This window comes from Coregonus lavaretus, assembly GCF_964263955.1.
Source record: "Coregonus lavaretus genome assembly, chromosome: 7".
In the NCBI taxonomy this organism is placed as follows: Eukaryota; Metazoa; Chordata; class Actinopteri; order Salmoniformes; family Salmonidae; genus Coregonus; species Coregonus lavaretus.
In genome coordinates, this window is record NC_139994.1 from 46,872,474 (window position 1) to 46,889,394 (window position 16,921).

A 16,921-nucleotide genomic window follows, 5' to 3' on the forward strand; every position below is an offset into this window, starting at 1 on the left:
GACCATTAACCACACAACCAGCAGCAGGTAGGAAACACATGCTCCAAAACCACCACCACCAGACTGAACAACACAGTGACAGACCCCAAACACACCCACGCCTCATCTACTAACTCTCAAGTGAGCGAAGGGGTATTTCCAGAGAGCAACTATAGAATGTGACTTATTTTTCAACTAACATACAGGAATGATTTTATAGAACAGCAGCCCTCATCAAAAGGAAGTCTCTGCTCTTTCTCTACTCTTTCTTCTCTGTGTGTTTTGGTAGTCAACTGCTTGCTACCAGTGACAGTGATAGATGAGGACATACAGCCAGAGGAAACAGTCATACAACGCCTTAAAGAGATGTCTGGTGGTCCCTTCTCCTGCTTCTCCAAACAGGGAATACTCCTTCTCATACTCTCCAACCTCCACTATGGTAAGTTTTGTGACGATTTTTATTCATTTGAACATTTTAAACACAATACAACCACAATACAACCATCGCCGAGGATGACACAAAAAAGTTTTAAAACGTATCCCCATTGTGGACCTCAAGAAAATACATGAAAACAAAAATATATACAAGATAACATGAATGCAAAAAACACCTAAAATACACCTCATCAATATGGAGGAAACCGTAAAAGGAATAAAATAGATTACCAAGTGACGTTCATTGAAACAATTATACTTTGTTGTGCAGTTTTAAAGCATTTTGCCCATAAACCATTTCTTAGGGTTTATCTTAAAACTCCCTAGCGTATATTGATGGATTTTATATGGTTTGGCACACCATTCCATTCCTCTGCGCCAGTGTTAAGGAAATAGCTTTTTCCAGCCATGCTCCTATAGAGCAGCAGTCTCATACTGGCAACACTGGCTCTGGTGTGATGACTATGAGAGTCTCTAATGAAATTAAAATAATCAGAAAGGTAACTGGGGGCAAGGTCATGTATCACTTTAAAAACCATCAACAGTTTTATCTGCACCACCAGGAGATTAACTGGAAGCCAGTTCAGTTCCCTGAAATGATTAGGACCAACGTGCGTCCCAATGGCTGAGCTTCAGTATAATTCTCATTAGTTTGTTTTGGGTCGTTTTAAGTTTGTCCTTCAGATTTTGTGATACGCCACTGAACCATGAGATAGAAGCATAGCCATAGTGGCACCGTATCAGAGATGTTTCCAGGGTCCTCATACTCTCTGTATACAGGAACTTGGCTACCTTGCCAGGAACTTTGTCCTGGAGTGAACCTACCCAATGACCTTCAGAGCCATAAGTTCACATGTCATGTGTTGGTCCAGTTCACATCCCAATGTATGTAACATAGCATTTTTCCTTCACCACTACACCATTACACTTGACCGAGAAGTTGGAAGAGTTTCTCACTTTGTTTTCGGAACCAAACAGGATACATTCTGTCTGCCTACATGGATAACCACTTACTGACTTTAGTCAGTTGGCTGCTTAGGGTCTTTTCAACGGTCTCCTTAGTCTAATGTGAAACCAAGAGGGTAGAATAATTCTCATGTGCATGTGTTTGATGGTATGATAAAGTTTTGAAAACCGTTAGCTTTCTCTAAATTCATTGTTGGTCTTTGCATGGTGTGTTGACTGTAGAATGCCTAGTCATCAGTGATTGGTTGAATATCTCGAAACGTTTGCTTTATTACTGTGTGATAACACCTACATAATACCTATATTCAGCAACATATCATGATGTATTGATTCTGCAGTTTTGAATGTGCCAATGGTGTGGTTGGTTCAGCAGCTGTTGCAGTGCTTCTAGAACGGAAAATAAATTAAGACCCTGTGCTAGATGCATGTCACTCATTACATTTAAGGTGATATGGGACTGTATGTAATTATTGTTTGTATTACATAATAAGATACATTGCATGACTAGGATAACTGCAGTTCTGCCATAAATTCTTCAATTAACTGTAACTGTATTTATTTCTTAATTCATGACTGATGTTTTTTTGTGTAAGGGTTTATAAAACATCACTTCAGACTGACATGTATTTATAATGTTGCCCATGCAGTATATGATGCATTTCTGGGGAATAATTACTCAGTAAACACAGTGGGATTTGTATTTGTGAGCTGAGGAGGAGTTATCAGATCCACCCCCAATTCTCTTTTCCTGTCATCTCATACTGTTCTGCTGAATGTGGGGGAGGAGCGGACTTTAATAAAGTAAAGATGGACCCACACACTCAGTTACTTAAAGATATAAAGTGCAAATATGTAAAGTGCCACGTACAGTATAAATGAAACCTGAAAATGCTCTATATAAATCCAATCCATTATTATCTATTATTGATTAGGTAACACTTTGCATTGCAGAGTATTATTGTGTAATTAGTCATGTAGGCACACTGTAACAAGTATTACATTGTAACAATGAGTAATTACAATACTTGCTACACCATACTTACATGAATAATTACACAGCAGTAAGTGTAATCATTGATTGATGTCAGAATGCCAATGTCAATTTTTGTGTTTCAGGTGTGGGTGTTTCTTCATACCTGTCATTCCACAAGACAGTAGGGGACTCTGTGACGATGCCTGCAGGCTTAGCGGGGCAGAATGTCACCCTAATTATGTGGAGGTATAGCGAAAAGGATATTGCAGAATTCAACTCAGAAGGTTTATATTTCCATGGATCCCAGTTCAAGGGGAGACTAGAAATGAATGCCAAAGACTTCAGTTTAACAATTAGGAAACTGACTCTGCAAGACTCAGGGGAATATCTAGTTATTGCTGAAACAGACAAGCAGATTCCCAGTAAGGCTGTCACTCTGCAGGTTCACGGTAGGAAGCTATCACCTTCTTTACATAGTTTACTTTTCTATGACTATAGTGTTAATGACATATTCCATCCTTTGTCTTACACTGGTAACATCTTGTCTCTCTCTCTCTCTCTCTCTCTCTCTCTCTCTCTCTCTCTCTCTCTCTCTCTCTCTCTCTCTCTCTCTCTCTCTCTCTCTCTCTCTCTCTCTCTCTCTCTCTCTCTCTCTCTCTCTCTCTCCTCTCTCTCTCTCTCTCTCTCAGAGCCTATATCCAAGGTGGTGATCCAGACAGACATCACGCTATTAGCCAACCACTACTGTACGGTGCGGCTGGTGTGCAACGTGTCCTGCTACTCCAACCTTACATACACCTGGGAGAGAGACAATGAGATGTACGCAGACGCCCAGCAGATTCACCTCTCTCTCTCTCCTGCAGAGGGAGACATCATTGTAACATGCAATGCCTCCAACCTAGTCAGCTGGAAATCTGCCTTTGCAACAGTAAAGTGTAGTAATGACACAACCACACCAGGTACCTAGATATCATAATAATCCCTTCCATACACTTTTCAGTGTGCTTCTATGCTTATTTACATTTACGTCATTTAGCAGACGCTCTTATCCAAATATAATATATAATACATGTGATTACATTGGATGTATATGACATAGTGCCATTTAGTTTTTATCATATCGTGTAGTCTAATCATGTGTGTTGTACAATATTTGACAGGACTGGTGTGGTATACCATCTATGTCGGAGTATCAGTAGGAGGCGCTGTGGTGCTGATCCTCACTGTAGCTGTGGCAGTGTTCTACTGCAGGGGCCGCCGTGACACAGGTATGTACAGCTTAGGGCCCTTAACTACATTTAAAGTGACATTTCAGGTGGTTCTAGAAGTATTCTTCAGCTGATATTATTTTTTTTTGTGTGGATTTGCTAGGAATTGGGAAAAGAGTGAGACCCCTCATAAGTGTTGTTTATTAATTCCTGGGTATGTTTGTTGATATCCTGTTTAAAATGTATCTGATTGGTTAATATTTTGTTCTTATCAAAGACAGCACTGTCAACACAATATATGCTGATGTTATGATCAACACAATCATTAAAGATGTAAGTATGCATTGCCGTTATTATGTATCTGAATGTGTGGAAGCTGTATGTACTGTATAGTAATGGGCTGTATTTTGATTCCAGACAAGATCAAACAGTCATGTAAACCCAATGTCCATCTATGAGACTGTCAATGATCTGGCTATCCCAAGATTGAATGAGGTAAGATATAAATAGTCATAATGTTAAAATGTCTGTGATTGAATGGAAGACTATGTACGGTAGTCTACTTTGAAAATAGTCAATACATTTCTTGATGCTGAAACAGTTTTTTCTTGATTATCTGTCACATGTAGCCGCAGACTCTGTATGACAAGATCGCATTTGGACGCCCAGAGCCCCCCACCTCTCCCTACCAGAAAGTACTGTGAGCTGAACAGGATGTGGTCATAGGCTGGGCCTTTCATAGATATAGAACACTCTGCATCCTCTGCATCTTGCATGTGTATGTAGTTAGGTCAAGATGTTACTGGTTAATTTCATCACGACCTACACTATTTGCTTACTTTTTCATGACTGTAATCTTCTCCCTTTGTTGATTCTCATATATACAGTGTATCATAAGGCCTTATGTCTTTCTTTGAGGCCCTAGTTACAATTAGGAGATTCTGAAATGTGTAACATGCAGTTGTAGTAGTGGTGATCAAACAAGCTCATATGTCGAATTTCTATTTTCTTGATTAAAGAGAAGAGTTGTAGATAATAGTATGACATTGATTTGTGAGAATGATTTATGCAGGGGAGTAGAAAGTATACTCTTTTGCATTAGGATTAAGTGCTTGCCAGGCATCAATGAGGTTGTAATCACAGAGTATATGCTGGAGAGCCTTGGTTGCGTGTGGATTGTTGTTGGTCTTATTTGATTTGTCCGCATGTCCAAAATGGCATGCATGTCTGTCCCAATATCCAGATGGAATTAAGTTAATTCAAAAAAAAAAAAAATGCTGTTCACAGAATAAAACAATTATTCTACCTTTTTGCATACCCTGAGTGCCTTGTATTTAGAGTGAATTGTAGTTACCTCCCATGACTGTATTTGTTAGCCACAGAGACATGGTTGTTGTATTGAATGGTTTTCATTACTGTAGCCTTCACCAAGTGAGTGTCTAAGTGAATATGTTATCTTTAAAATTAAACTCATTATGACAACACATTACATATATCATAAAACCTTTGAGGGCCTAGTTACACCCTAACACACTGGTCTGAAACTCCTGGTTTACAGACCACATCAAGCCTGCAAGTCGCATTATGCTGGCTTGGAAAGCGATGTGTAATTCCTATTGGAATCCAGCCAGAGTTAGGATATCCAACTATTTGAGCTTTTAATCACACGCAACCTGGATTCAGAATGACTGTTGGGGTAGGGAAGATTGATTACTGAGCCTGCCTAAATTATATAAACTGGAACAGCCATATCTGTAATGTGTGAAATAAATCGAACTACTAACAGATTGGATTAGTTTGATTGGTTGATTAATCTTATGCCACACAAACATAGATAACATACATTTTTCTAAAGTACATGCAAATACGCAGGTATTGAGACAAACCATTCTGAAAATCAACCTGCAAGAGAGCATGCTGGAATAATGATCATGATAATGATTGGCGTAGTTTTGAGTTGTTTTCAGCAAACAGGAATTTGTAATTTTACTCAACAAGCTTATTCAAATACAACTGACTTCAAGCAGAGTTTGTTGATTGAAGACACTAACACATTGGCTCAAATTCTTGTCCTTTTTAAGTCCACTCAACTTGCATAATAACGCTAATTAATCAGTTGGTTAAGTTTGATTTTATCTAGAGCGCAGTGAATGAAATTAAAAGGCTGAGGAACTTTACATTAGGTCACTTGTTTGTCATAGTTGAGTGGTCATGGTTTGCTGTCTTCGTCTTTAGCAGTGTGTGTTTGTGAAGGAAGGCACTGTGTGAAGCTGTCTTTTCCCTCTGTGATCAGAGAGAGACAAATAGAGAATGGTTGTAGTCATATGCAAAAACCTGTGAAAACCTAGTTGTTGGGATGATAAGTACACATGAAAAGGTGTGCAGGGATTTACGTCCTTTTCAGAGAGAAGAATGACAATGTTCTTTCAGCATACATATTCTGTAGTTCACTTATTAATTTCTCTTTTACATTCAATCTATCACTGTGATCACTACTTTCTTAGGTTATTACTTTGAACAGTTGACAGACCTACCTTGTTTGTGCTGTAACTCAAGAACATCTACATGCAGTTGACCTCCAAATAGCTACAACATAAACCAAATGATAAATATACCATGAAGTCAAACCTTTGACACCTCTCCTAGTGACATTAAAGATTGGACTGAGATCTATCTATCTATCTATCTATCTATCTATCTATCTATCTATCTATCTATCTATCTATCTATCTATCTATCTATCTATCTATCTATCTATCTATCTATCTATCTATCTATCTATCTATCTATCTATCTATCTATCTATCTATCTATCTATCTATCTATCTATCTATCTATCTATCTATCTATCTATCTATCTATCTATCTATCTATCTATCTATCTATCTATGTCACGGTTTCGGCCGAGGCGGCTCCTCCTCCTTGTTCGGGCAGGTTTCGGCGGTCGTCGTCTCCGGAGTACTAGCTGCCACCGCTCGATGTTTCTTGTTTGATTGGTTTTGTCTGTTAGTCACACCTGTTTTGTGTCATGTCTAATTAAGCACCCTATTTAGTTTCCTGGTTGTTAGTTTGGTGTTGTGTGTAATTGTTCCCTTGTCGTGTTGTTGCGCTACCCGTTTTCGGTACGCTATTTCATAGCTTTCCTCCTTGTATATTTTAGGAGAGGATTTTCGCACCTGTGTGTGCTCTCGTTTGTTTACGCCTGTGTGCGTCCTTTTGCCTCCGGGCTGTTTGGATTATTTTTGTGTGCTCTACTAAAGTCTTGTTCGACTTATCTTCTGCGTCCTGCGCCTGATTCCACACCACACCAATCCACAGTAACACATGACAATCTATCTATCTATCTATCTATCTATCTATCTATCTATCTATCTATCTATCTATCTATCTATCTATCTATCTATCTATCTATCTATCTATCTATCTATCTATCTATCTATCTATCTATCTATCTATCTATCTATCTATCTATCTATCTATCTATCTATCTATCTATCTATCTATCTATCTATCTATCTATCTATCTATCTATCTATCTATCTGTGCATGGTGCAGCATAAAACAAACATCTACACATTCTGATATAAAACCACAAGCTCTGATCTCATCAATTCAGGTCTCTAAGGAGCGAGTGTGAGACCATGTAGCCAACCATATGGAGAAGTTGGTCAGAATATAAACACGCTATCAACTGCTACTATTTTTTCTCACAGTCTTTTGACATTTCTCTTGAATCTTTCTCTCTCTGTTTTTCTGTGTGACGGTGAAGAGGTGTGATCTAAGCAGACTGTCATCATATAGGAAGTAGTGGTTTGTCAGAAGGACTGTATTTGTATAGAAAGTAAATTGTCTGTGGGGACAGAATGGAGCACACCTTGCTCTGTTTGCTACTATGTACAGCGCATTCAGAAAGTATTCAGACCCCTTGACTTTTTCACATTTTGTTACGTTACAGCCTTATTCTAAAATTGATTATATTGTTGTTTTTTCCTCATCAATACCCCTTAATGACAAAGCAAAAACAGGTTTAGACAGGTTTAAACGGAAATATCACATTAACATAAGTATTCAGACCCTTTACTCAGTACTTTATTGAAGCACCTTTGGCATCAATTACAGCCTCGAGTCTTCTTGGGGAAGACGCTACATGCTTGGCACACCTGTATTGGGGAGTTTCTCCCATTTTTCTCTGCGGATCCTCTCAAGCTCTGTCAGGTTGGATGGGGAGCGTCGCTGCACAGCTATTTTCAGGTCTCTCCAGATATGTTAGATCGGGTTCAAGTCCGGGCTCTGGCTGGGCCACTCAAGGACATTCAGAGACTTGTCCTGAAGCCACTCCTGCGTAGTCTTGGTTGTGTGCTTAGGGTCACAGTCCTTTTGGAAGGTGAACCTTCGATCTGGAACAGGTTTTCATCAAGGATCTCTCGGTACTTTGCTCCGATCATCTTTCACTCGATCCTGACTAGTCTCCCAGTCCCTGCCGCTGAAAAACCAGGCCAGTACCATAAAGGCCTGATTGGTGGAGAGCTGCAGAGATGGTTGTCCTTCTGGAAGGTTCTCCCATCTCCACGGAGGAACTCTTGAGTGCTCTCAGAGTGACCTTTGGGTTCTTGGTCACCTCCCTGACCAAGGCCTTTGTCCCCCGATTGCTCAGTTTGGCCGGGCGGCCAGAACTAGGAAGAGTCTTGGTGGCTCCAAACTTATTCCATTTAAGAATGATGGAGGCCACAGTGTTTTTGGGGACCTTCAATGCTGCAGACATTTTTTGGTACCCTTCCACAGATCTGTGCCTCAACGCAATCCGGTCCTGGAGCTCTACGGACAATTCCTTCGACCTCATGGCTTGTTTTGCTCTGACATGTATTGTCAACTCTGGGACCTTATATAGACAGGTGTGTGCCTTTCCAAATCATGTCCAATCAATTGAATTTACAACAGGTGGACTCCAATCAAGTAGAAACATCTCAAGGATGATCAATGGAAACAGGATGCACCTAAGCTCAATTTCGAGTCTCATAGCAAAGGGTCTGAATACTTATGTAAATAAAGTTTTTTTTTTTTTTTTATATACATTTGCAAAAATTTCTAAACCTGTTTCCACTTTGTCATTATGAGGATTTTTATTTATTTAATCAATTTTAGAATAAATAAACTGAGTTAGTGTGTTTGTTTATGAACACTAATTACCTGATTTACTAAGCCTTTAAGAGAAAAAGGAATAAGACATTGTTTTTTGTCCCTTGTTGAGAAAACAGTGTAAAAGGAAGTTGCCTCAGGTATGGTTTAGATATGAAGTAAGAATGTGACCACCCTACATTGATGTTGTATCTCTGTGAGAACCTGAGCTTGTTTAGCCGATGCAATGCAGACATGGTTAGTGTGGTGGTGTGTATTTAACCAGGTCATCACTCAGTAACTAAAGATTGACGCTAACTCAGTGCTTGAAAATGTGCTGTCAATGACAATGAATACAAAATGCAATATTTGTTGGATGTGTTATAGCATCAAGTTGTGATTATCTTAATCTCTTAATGCTTCATCATATTTCTTTGTTTGTGATTTTTAAAGCTGCTTTTGGATAGACATATTTTGTGTTTTGAGTGTCTCAAAATAACATGTGTAAAGCAATTGTATCATGCCAGTTTTTATTTTGTGCAGGACAGGCAAAGGCTGTTCTGACCATACACCCCAAATACTCCCAGATCTTCAGTAGAGTGTCACTCTCAGATGTAACATACAGAGAGGAGAAGTCACTGACTGGGAATAATCATGGCGCAAGGATGGCGTAGACTCCCTCAGTAGGAAGCATGAATATGAGATCAGTGAGATTAAGATATCAGACAGTGGTGTCTACAGGTGTCTCGGTCTACATATTGATCAGAAGAAGCATTCTAAGTGGAGTGATGCAGTCAGACTGATGGTGACAGGTAAGTCATCTTATCTCTCGTTCAGAACAGTGCCTCCATGCCCAAAAACACTTGACATTGGGCCCAATTTTAATGAGGCTATTTAGTAATTTTAAAAAGGTCTGTCTACCATTGTTGTTCAGATTCCTCCATTAATTAATTCTCATTTCATGTAATAAATCCCTGGTTGGCCCATCATGACCCCACTATTTCGTGGCAACAGAGGGCTCTGAAGGGATGGTCATGTTAGTGCTCAGGGGAGTGTGTAGGTGTTTCCATAGGTGCAACTATGGTGGAGAGTCCAAACCAGGTCTCCCCCATGCACATCCCCCCCGAATATGCCGATTTGGCTCTCGCCTTCTGTAAAAAGATGGCGACTCAATTACCACCCCATCGACGGGGGGATTGTACGATAAATCTCCAGGTAGACGCAGCACTTCCCAGGAGTCACGTGTATCCTCTGTCACAGGAGGAGACGGCTGCTATGGAAACATATGTCTCTGAATCTCTAGGACAGGGATACATTCGGCCTTCCACTTCACCTGCCTCCTCAAGTTTGATTTTTGTGAAGAAGAAGGATGGCGGTTTAAGCCCGTGTATTGACTATCGGGGTATCAATCAGATCACGGTGAATTACAGTTACCCGTTGCCTCTCATAGCCAGTGTGACCGAGTCATTGCACGGGGCGCGCTTCTTCACAAAATTGTACCTCAGGAGCGCGTACAACCTGGTGCGTATCCGGGAGGGGGATGAGTGGAAGACTGCATTTAGTACCACCTCTGGGCACTATGAGTACCTCGTCATGCCGTACGGGTTGACGAATGCTCCATCAGTATTCCAATCCTTTGTAGACGAGATCTTCAGGGACCTGCACGGGCAGGGTGTAGTGGTGTATATAGATGACATTCTCATATACTCCGCAACACGTGCCGAGCATGTGTCCCTGGTGCGCAAGGTGCTTGGTCGACTGTTGGAGCATGACCTGTACGTCAAGGCTGAGAAATGTCTGTTCTTCCAACAGTCCGTCTCCTTCCTAGGGTACCGCCTGTCCGCGTCAGGGGTGGAGATGGAAAATGACCGCATTTCAGCCGTGCGTAATTGGCCGACTCCAACCACGGTAAAGGAAGTGCAGCGGTTCTTAGGGTTTGCCAACTACTACCGGAGGTTTATCCAGGGCTTTGGTCAGGTAAAGGCTCCCATTACCTCCTTGCTGAAGGGGGGACCGGTGCGACTGCAGTGGTCAGCTGGGGCGGACAGGGCTTTTGGTCACCTGAAGGCTTTGTTTACCTCGGCTCCCGTGCTGACTCATCCAGATCCCTCCTTAGCATTCATAGTAGAGGTGGACGCGTCCGAGGCTGGGATAGGAGCTGTGCTGTCTCAGCGCTCGGGTACGCCACCAAAGCTCCGCCCCTGTGCTTTCTTTTCGAAGAAGCTCAGCCCGGCGGAGCAAAACTATGATGTGGGGGACCGGGACCTGTTAGCTGTGGTCAAGGCTCTGAAGGCGTGGAGACATTGGCTTGAGGGGGCTAAACACCCTTTCCTCATTTGGACTGACCACCACAATCTGGAGTACATCCGGGCGGCGAGGAGACTGAACCCTCGTCAGCCAAGGTGGGCCATGTTTTTCACCAGTTTTGTTTTCACCCTGTCCTACAGACCAGGTTCCCAGAACGCTAAGGCAGATGATCTGTCCCGGATGTATGACACAGAGGAGCGGTCCACGGATCCCACTCCCATACTTCCGGCTTCTTGCCTGGTGGCACCGGTGGTATGGGAGGTTGACGCGGACATCAGCCGGGCTTTATGTACGGAGCCCACTCCCACCCAGTGTCCAGTTGGGCGTATATACGTTCCGTCTGATGTCCGCGATCGATTGATCTGTTGGGCTCACATGTCACCCTCCTCTGGTCATCCTGGCATCAGCCGGACAGTGCGCTGTCTTAGTGGGAAGTACTGGTGGCCCACTTTAGCTAAGGACGTGAGGGTTTATGTTTCCTCCTGCTCGGTGTGCGCTCAGTGCAAGGCACCTACACACCTGCCCAGAGGGAAATTACAACCCCTACCCGTTCCACAACGGCCGCGGTAACACCTATCGGTGGATTTTGTGATGGATCTTCCTCCATCACAAGGTAACACCACGATCCTGGTCGTTGTGCATTGGTTTACTAAGTCCTGCCATCTCCTTCCTTTCCCTACAGACTGCGGAGGCTCTGTTTACACACGTCTTCCGGCCCTACGGGGTGCCTGAGGATATAGTGTCTGATCGGGGTCCCCAGTTCTCATCGAGGGTCTCGGTCAGCCTGACCTCAGGGTTTCACCCCGAGAGTAATGGGAAGGTGGAGAGAGTAAACCAGGATGTGGGTAGGTTTCTGCGGTCCTATTGCCAGGACGGGCCGGGGGAGTGGGCGGCTTTCATCCCCTGGGCAGAGATGGCCCAAAACTCCCTCCGCCACTCCTCCACTGACCTGTCTCCGTTTCAGTGTGTACTAGGTTATCAGCTGGTCCTGGCATCGTGGCATCAGAGCCAGATCGAGGCACCTGCGGTGGCGGAAAGGTTTTGGCGCTCGGAGGAGACATGGGACGCTGCCCACGTTCGCCTGCAACAGGCCATCAGGCGACAGAAGGCGAGCACCAACCGCCACCGCAGTGAGGCCCCGGTGTATGCACCGGGGGACCGGGTCTGGCTCTCGACCCGAAACCTGCCCCTTCGCCTGCCCTGCCGGAAGCTGGGTCTGCGGTTTGTGGGGCCATTTAATGTCCTGAGGAGACTGAACGAGGTATGTTATAGGTTACAGCTCCCCCCTGATTACCGTATTAACCCCTCGATCCATGTGTCTCTCCTCAGGCCGGTGGTGGCTGGTCCGCTCCAGCAGTCTGAGGTACGGGAGGTTCCTCCGCTCCCGCTGGACATCGAGGGGGCCCCGGCGTATACTCTGCGAGCCATCATGGACTCAAGACATCGGGCGAGGGGCCTTCAGTACCTCGTGGAGTGGGAGGGGTACGGTCCGGAGGAGAGATACTGGGTGCCGGTGGAGGACATCCTGGACCCTTCCTTACTGCAGGACTTTCACCGTCTCCACCCGGATCGTCCTGCGCCTCGTCCTCCGGGTCGTCCCCGAGGCCGGTGTCGGCGTGCTGCTGGAGCCGCGCGTCAAGGGGGGGGTTACTGTCACGACTTCCGCCGAAGTTGGTGCCTCTCCTTGTGCAGGAGGCTATCAGCGGTTGTCGTCACCGGCTTTCTAGCTGCCACTGATCTACGTTTCTTTTTCTATGTTTTTGTCTCGATTGTACACACCTGGTTCCCATCACGTTATGGTTATTTCCCTATTTAACCCTCTGCTTCCCTCATGGTTTTGTGCGTGATTGTTCTTTGTTTGGTGTTGTATAATGCTGTGAGCTTTTTTATTTCCCTGCGTGGAAATTAGATTTGTTGTTTTCCAAGTAAAGTTCGTTATTTACTCAGTTCTGTGTCCTGCGCCTGACTGTCCTACCGCTGCACACTGACACCTGACACTTTTAACTGATTGGTACACTAATTTAATTAGTCTTCATTTAACTTAATAACTAAATTATATATATATATATATATATATATATATATATATATATATATATAAAGTTACCAAGCATGTATCCAGATGTTTTGATATTCTGTTTTCTGTTTTCTTAGCTGTTCCTGGAACTACACTGACCTTAATCCAAACCCTGTGTACACTGGAGAGACAGTAACTCTGAAGTGTTCATTCTGGCCTTACATTTACTGGAGCTATACGTGGTTCAAAGACAACACTGAAAAACTAGTGCCCCAGTCTGACAGACACACTACAACAGGAGCCACCTTCACCATCAGTAGAGCTGCTGAGTCTGACCAGGGTCTCTTCTGGTGTCAGGGAGAGATCCAGTCGAGATCCATATCATCAATCATCAGTGATCCTGTCACTATCACTGTGATTGGTGAATAATTGTGTGTGTGTGTGTGTGGATGTGTTTAACTATACTTGTGGGGACCAGAAGTCCTAACAAGAATAGTAAACCAAGAAAAATGTGATCAACTGAGGACATTTTGGTGGTCCACACATGGTAAAATGCTATTTCTAGGGGGTTTAGAGTTAAGGTTAGAATTAGTGTTAGGGTTAGAATTAGGTTTAAGGTTAAGGTTAGGTTTTTTGGGTTAGGGTAATGGTACGGGTTAGGGTTAGGTTTAGGTTAGGGAAAATAGGATTTTGAATGGGACTGTATTGAATGTCGCCACAAAGTTAGCTGCGCGAGACTGTGTGTGTGTAGACATGTATTCTGTGTGTAGACAGTATTCTGATTACTAGATCTTGGTAAGTCAGACAGTTCAGACTGCATACTGTATGTTCAGAAATGACAACTTATGATATGGTCATGTTGTGATGAATGCTGATCAACATTATTTTACATTCTAAGGTGTATGATAATATTTATTTACTGTGGTGTGTCTGTGCAGAGAGACCTGTGGCTGTTCTGAACCTCCATCCCAACTGGCCCCAGGTATTCAGTGGAGAGACTGTCACTCTCAGATGTGACTTACAGGGAGGAGAAGAGATTGAGTTTTTAAAACAGTGTTCGGAAGTTGGTCTACGCGAATACAGAGCCTGAGTACAGAATCAGTCCTGCAAAGGTCTATATACCTGTGAAGGTCTTCAGAAAAACAATGGCTTAAAACACTCCGAGTCAACTAATGCTATACAATTGACCGTGTTAGGTAAGTCTGTTTTTATGGGACTGCAAGAGAAAGAGACAGAATAGTGAGGAAAAGACAAAAGGGATAAGGTCAAATAGCAGACAGTGAGATCAATGATGGAATTAAATTATTGTTTGATTTTGAGGTTAAGATACAATATCATGATAACAAATGGGGTAAATATTTTATACTAAAATAATTTAATTAAAGAACAACATTTTAATTGTGACATCTCCATTATAACAGATAAACCCCAAGCTGTCCTGAGTGTCTCTCCTCAGTGGCTGAACCCTGGAGACTCAGTTACTCTGAGCTGTGGGGTTAAAGAGTCATCTACAGGCTGGAGGTTCTTCTGGTACCGAACTGTTCCCTACAGAGCTGGGTTACCCTCCCTATTGGACAGATCCTACTCTGTAGAGCCTCTATCTGGCAATGGGACTACTGAAGACTCCTACACTCTGATCCCTGCTGGTCCTGATCACACAGGAGGATATGTGTGTACAGCTCGGAGAGGAGACCCAGTCTATGACACACTCTACAGTGAACCTCAGTTTCTCTGGTCAGGAGGTAACTAACTGCATTGAAACTGCATTTAACCACATTTAAGTCATCCTCATGTGTATATATAAATATAAGTTTGACTTTTCCTCTTTGTTTCAGACCTGCATCCTTCAGTGTCTCTCAGAATAAGACCCAACAGAACTCAACACTTTACATCAAAGTCTCTCTCACTGAGCTGTGAGGAGAAGGGAAACTCTACTGGATGGAGACTGAAGAGATACAGAGGGAGAGGAGTGGAGTCAGGGTGTGGCTCTAACTGGGGATCAATGGCAGGGTCCACATGTACCATCAGGTCCACACTTGAAAAGGACAGTGGAGTGTACTGGTGTGAGTCTGCATCAGGAGAGTACAGTAATGCTGTCAACATCACAGTGGATGGTACGTCTATTGTGTAACATTCACTAACCTTTTTTACATTTCAATGTATGATAATGATGTTCAATTCTGAAACTGAATGAATGTATCTCATATAAAATGCAAGCTCATAAGACATTAAAATATTGTGAGTGATTACTCCAGATTTACAGTATTATTTATATATTATGTTACACAGCTGGTGCTGTTATAATAATAATATAATAATAATAATAATAATAATAATATGCCATTTAGCAGACGCTTTTAACCAAAGCGACTTACAGTCATGCGTGCATACATTTTTGTGTATGGGTGGTCACGGGGATCGAACCCACTACCTTGGCGTTACAAGCGCCATGCTCTACCAGCTGAGCTACAGAGGACCACATCCTGGAGAGCCCTGCCTATCCCATGACTGAGGGAGACTCTGTGACTCTGCTCTGTACAAATAGATATCAGGAAACAAACCCAAACCCCAAGGTTGATTTCTACAAAGATGGAGAACTCATCAAGAATGAGACCACAGGAGAGATGACCATCCCTGCAGTATCCAAGTCAGATGAAGGCTTCTATAAGTGTAAATCTACTGAAGGAGAATCACCAGAGAGCTGGGTGACAGTGAGAGGTGAGAAATCGGTTTTGATCACATTACCTTTTCATAATATCTGTGGTCATCAATGATTTGTATTGTTAAAAAGCATACTGTAGGTTTGGAGTTGCAAGCTCAGGCTCGTCATCTGATCTCAAGTTAGATGTCAAATATATAATGTATCTACAGAATTGTTTCACTTTGTCCACTACTTTATTTATTTTCTATAACTACCTCAGAGTCTGATGGTGATTTGCTGTTCTCTCTCCAGGCATAACTCCTGGACCCTCTACATCAGTCCTAGTAGTAGTGGTTGTGGGCCTGGTTGTTGCTGGTGTTCTACTGGCCATTCTCCTGGTACTGCTGTGTCGATATAAAAACGCCAAAGGTGAGACTTTTATCAATTCTCATTTAACTTGTTTAAGTGAAAAAGGTCGAATTACAAAATTTTAAAACAGTAATGTCCTGATATAATAATATGCATTTTTCATTACAGGTTCCTGTTGTAACAGGATATTCTCGTGAGTACACCTGTCTTTCAACTACGTTCCTTTTCATACAGTAAAATATCATCTGTGTGTTTCATGAGTATCTCTCTCCATGTAGGCCCCCCCAGCCACACAGCACCAACCTGGACCCCCAACAGGACCAAGGATCTACCCAGAGCCGGGCTCCTGATGCTGGGTACACACGTCTGCAGCATGGTCAGTCTCTCAGCCCAGATCACTATCACTCTCCTCTCTCTGTAACTTCATCCACTGACTTTTCACCATCCACTTTGTGTGCAACATGTTACTGTGCTCTATGTCCCTAGGCAATCTGAGGGATAACTAACCAATTAATCTTTCTCTCTCTTCTTTGACCAACAGGTGGCGCTAACATCTACGATACAATCACTCCCTCAGACAATAATGACAATGGTACTGTTACTGTATGTTAAGTTTAGCATGAATACAGTATAGAGTTGTTGTTGCAGTTGTTCTTCATATGTTTAATATGACTAGCATACTAAGACTAAGTAGATATATTAGTGTATTACCTGTATGTTTCAGATGCTGCTGCTGTTACTGCTGGACCAAGTTATGTGATGTACGCCCAGATAAAAAGAAAAGTAATTCTTAACTGTCACATAAATTAATACAAAATGTAGCAGTGTTTTTTACTCATCAGATTTGATACAAACTTACAAATTCACTCCTCCTCCTCCTCTTCCTCCTCCTCCTCCTCCTTAGAAAAACC

General features: G+C 42.7%; 2 protein-coding genes and 1 pseudogene across 3 annotated transcripts in view; all 3 read left to right on the forward strand.

The window, feature by feature from the left end:
- Positions 1-345: 345 nt before the first annotated feature.
- The window catches only part of LOC311132542, a 107,608-nt pseudogene continuing 91,032 nt past the window's right edge, over positions 346-16,921 (forward strand). The window contains exon 1 of the transcript in view: positions 346-418. The product of the transcript in view is annotated as an uncharacterized misc_RNA (transcript). The remainder of the gene's footprint in view (positions 419-16,921) is intronic.
- On the forward strand, positions 2,553-4,398 carry LOC311131819 (CD48 antigen-like; the record flags this gene model as incomplete). Its single annotated transcript, XM_084164951.1, has 6 exons — positions 2,553-2,802; positions 3,043-3,312; positions 3,514-3,625; positions 3,843-3,894; positions 3,979-4,056; positions 4,191-4,398. 6 exons carry the CDS (start codon positions 2,553-2,555, stop codon positions 4,263-4,265), a joined length of 837 nt encoding a protein of 278 aa, XP_084021077.1. The 3' UTR covers positions 4,266-4,398.
- Positions 15,003-16,516, forward strand: LOC311131820 (uncharacterized protein; the record flags this gene model as incomplete). The annotated part of the gene is made up of 6 exons (XM_084164952.1): positions 15,003-15,127; positions 15,546-15,718; positions 15,954-16,070; positions 16,179-16,203; positions 16,289-16,386; positions 16,497-16,516. 6 exons carry the CDS (start codon positions 15,003-15,005, stop codon positions 16,514-16,516), a joined length of 558 nt encoding a protein of 185 aa, XP_084021078.1.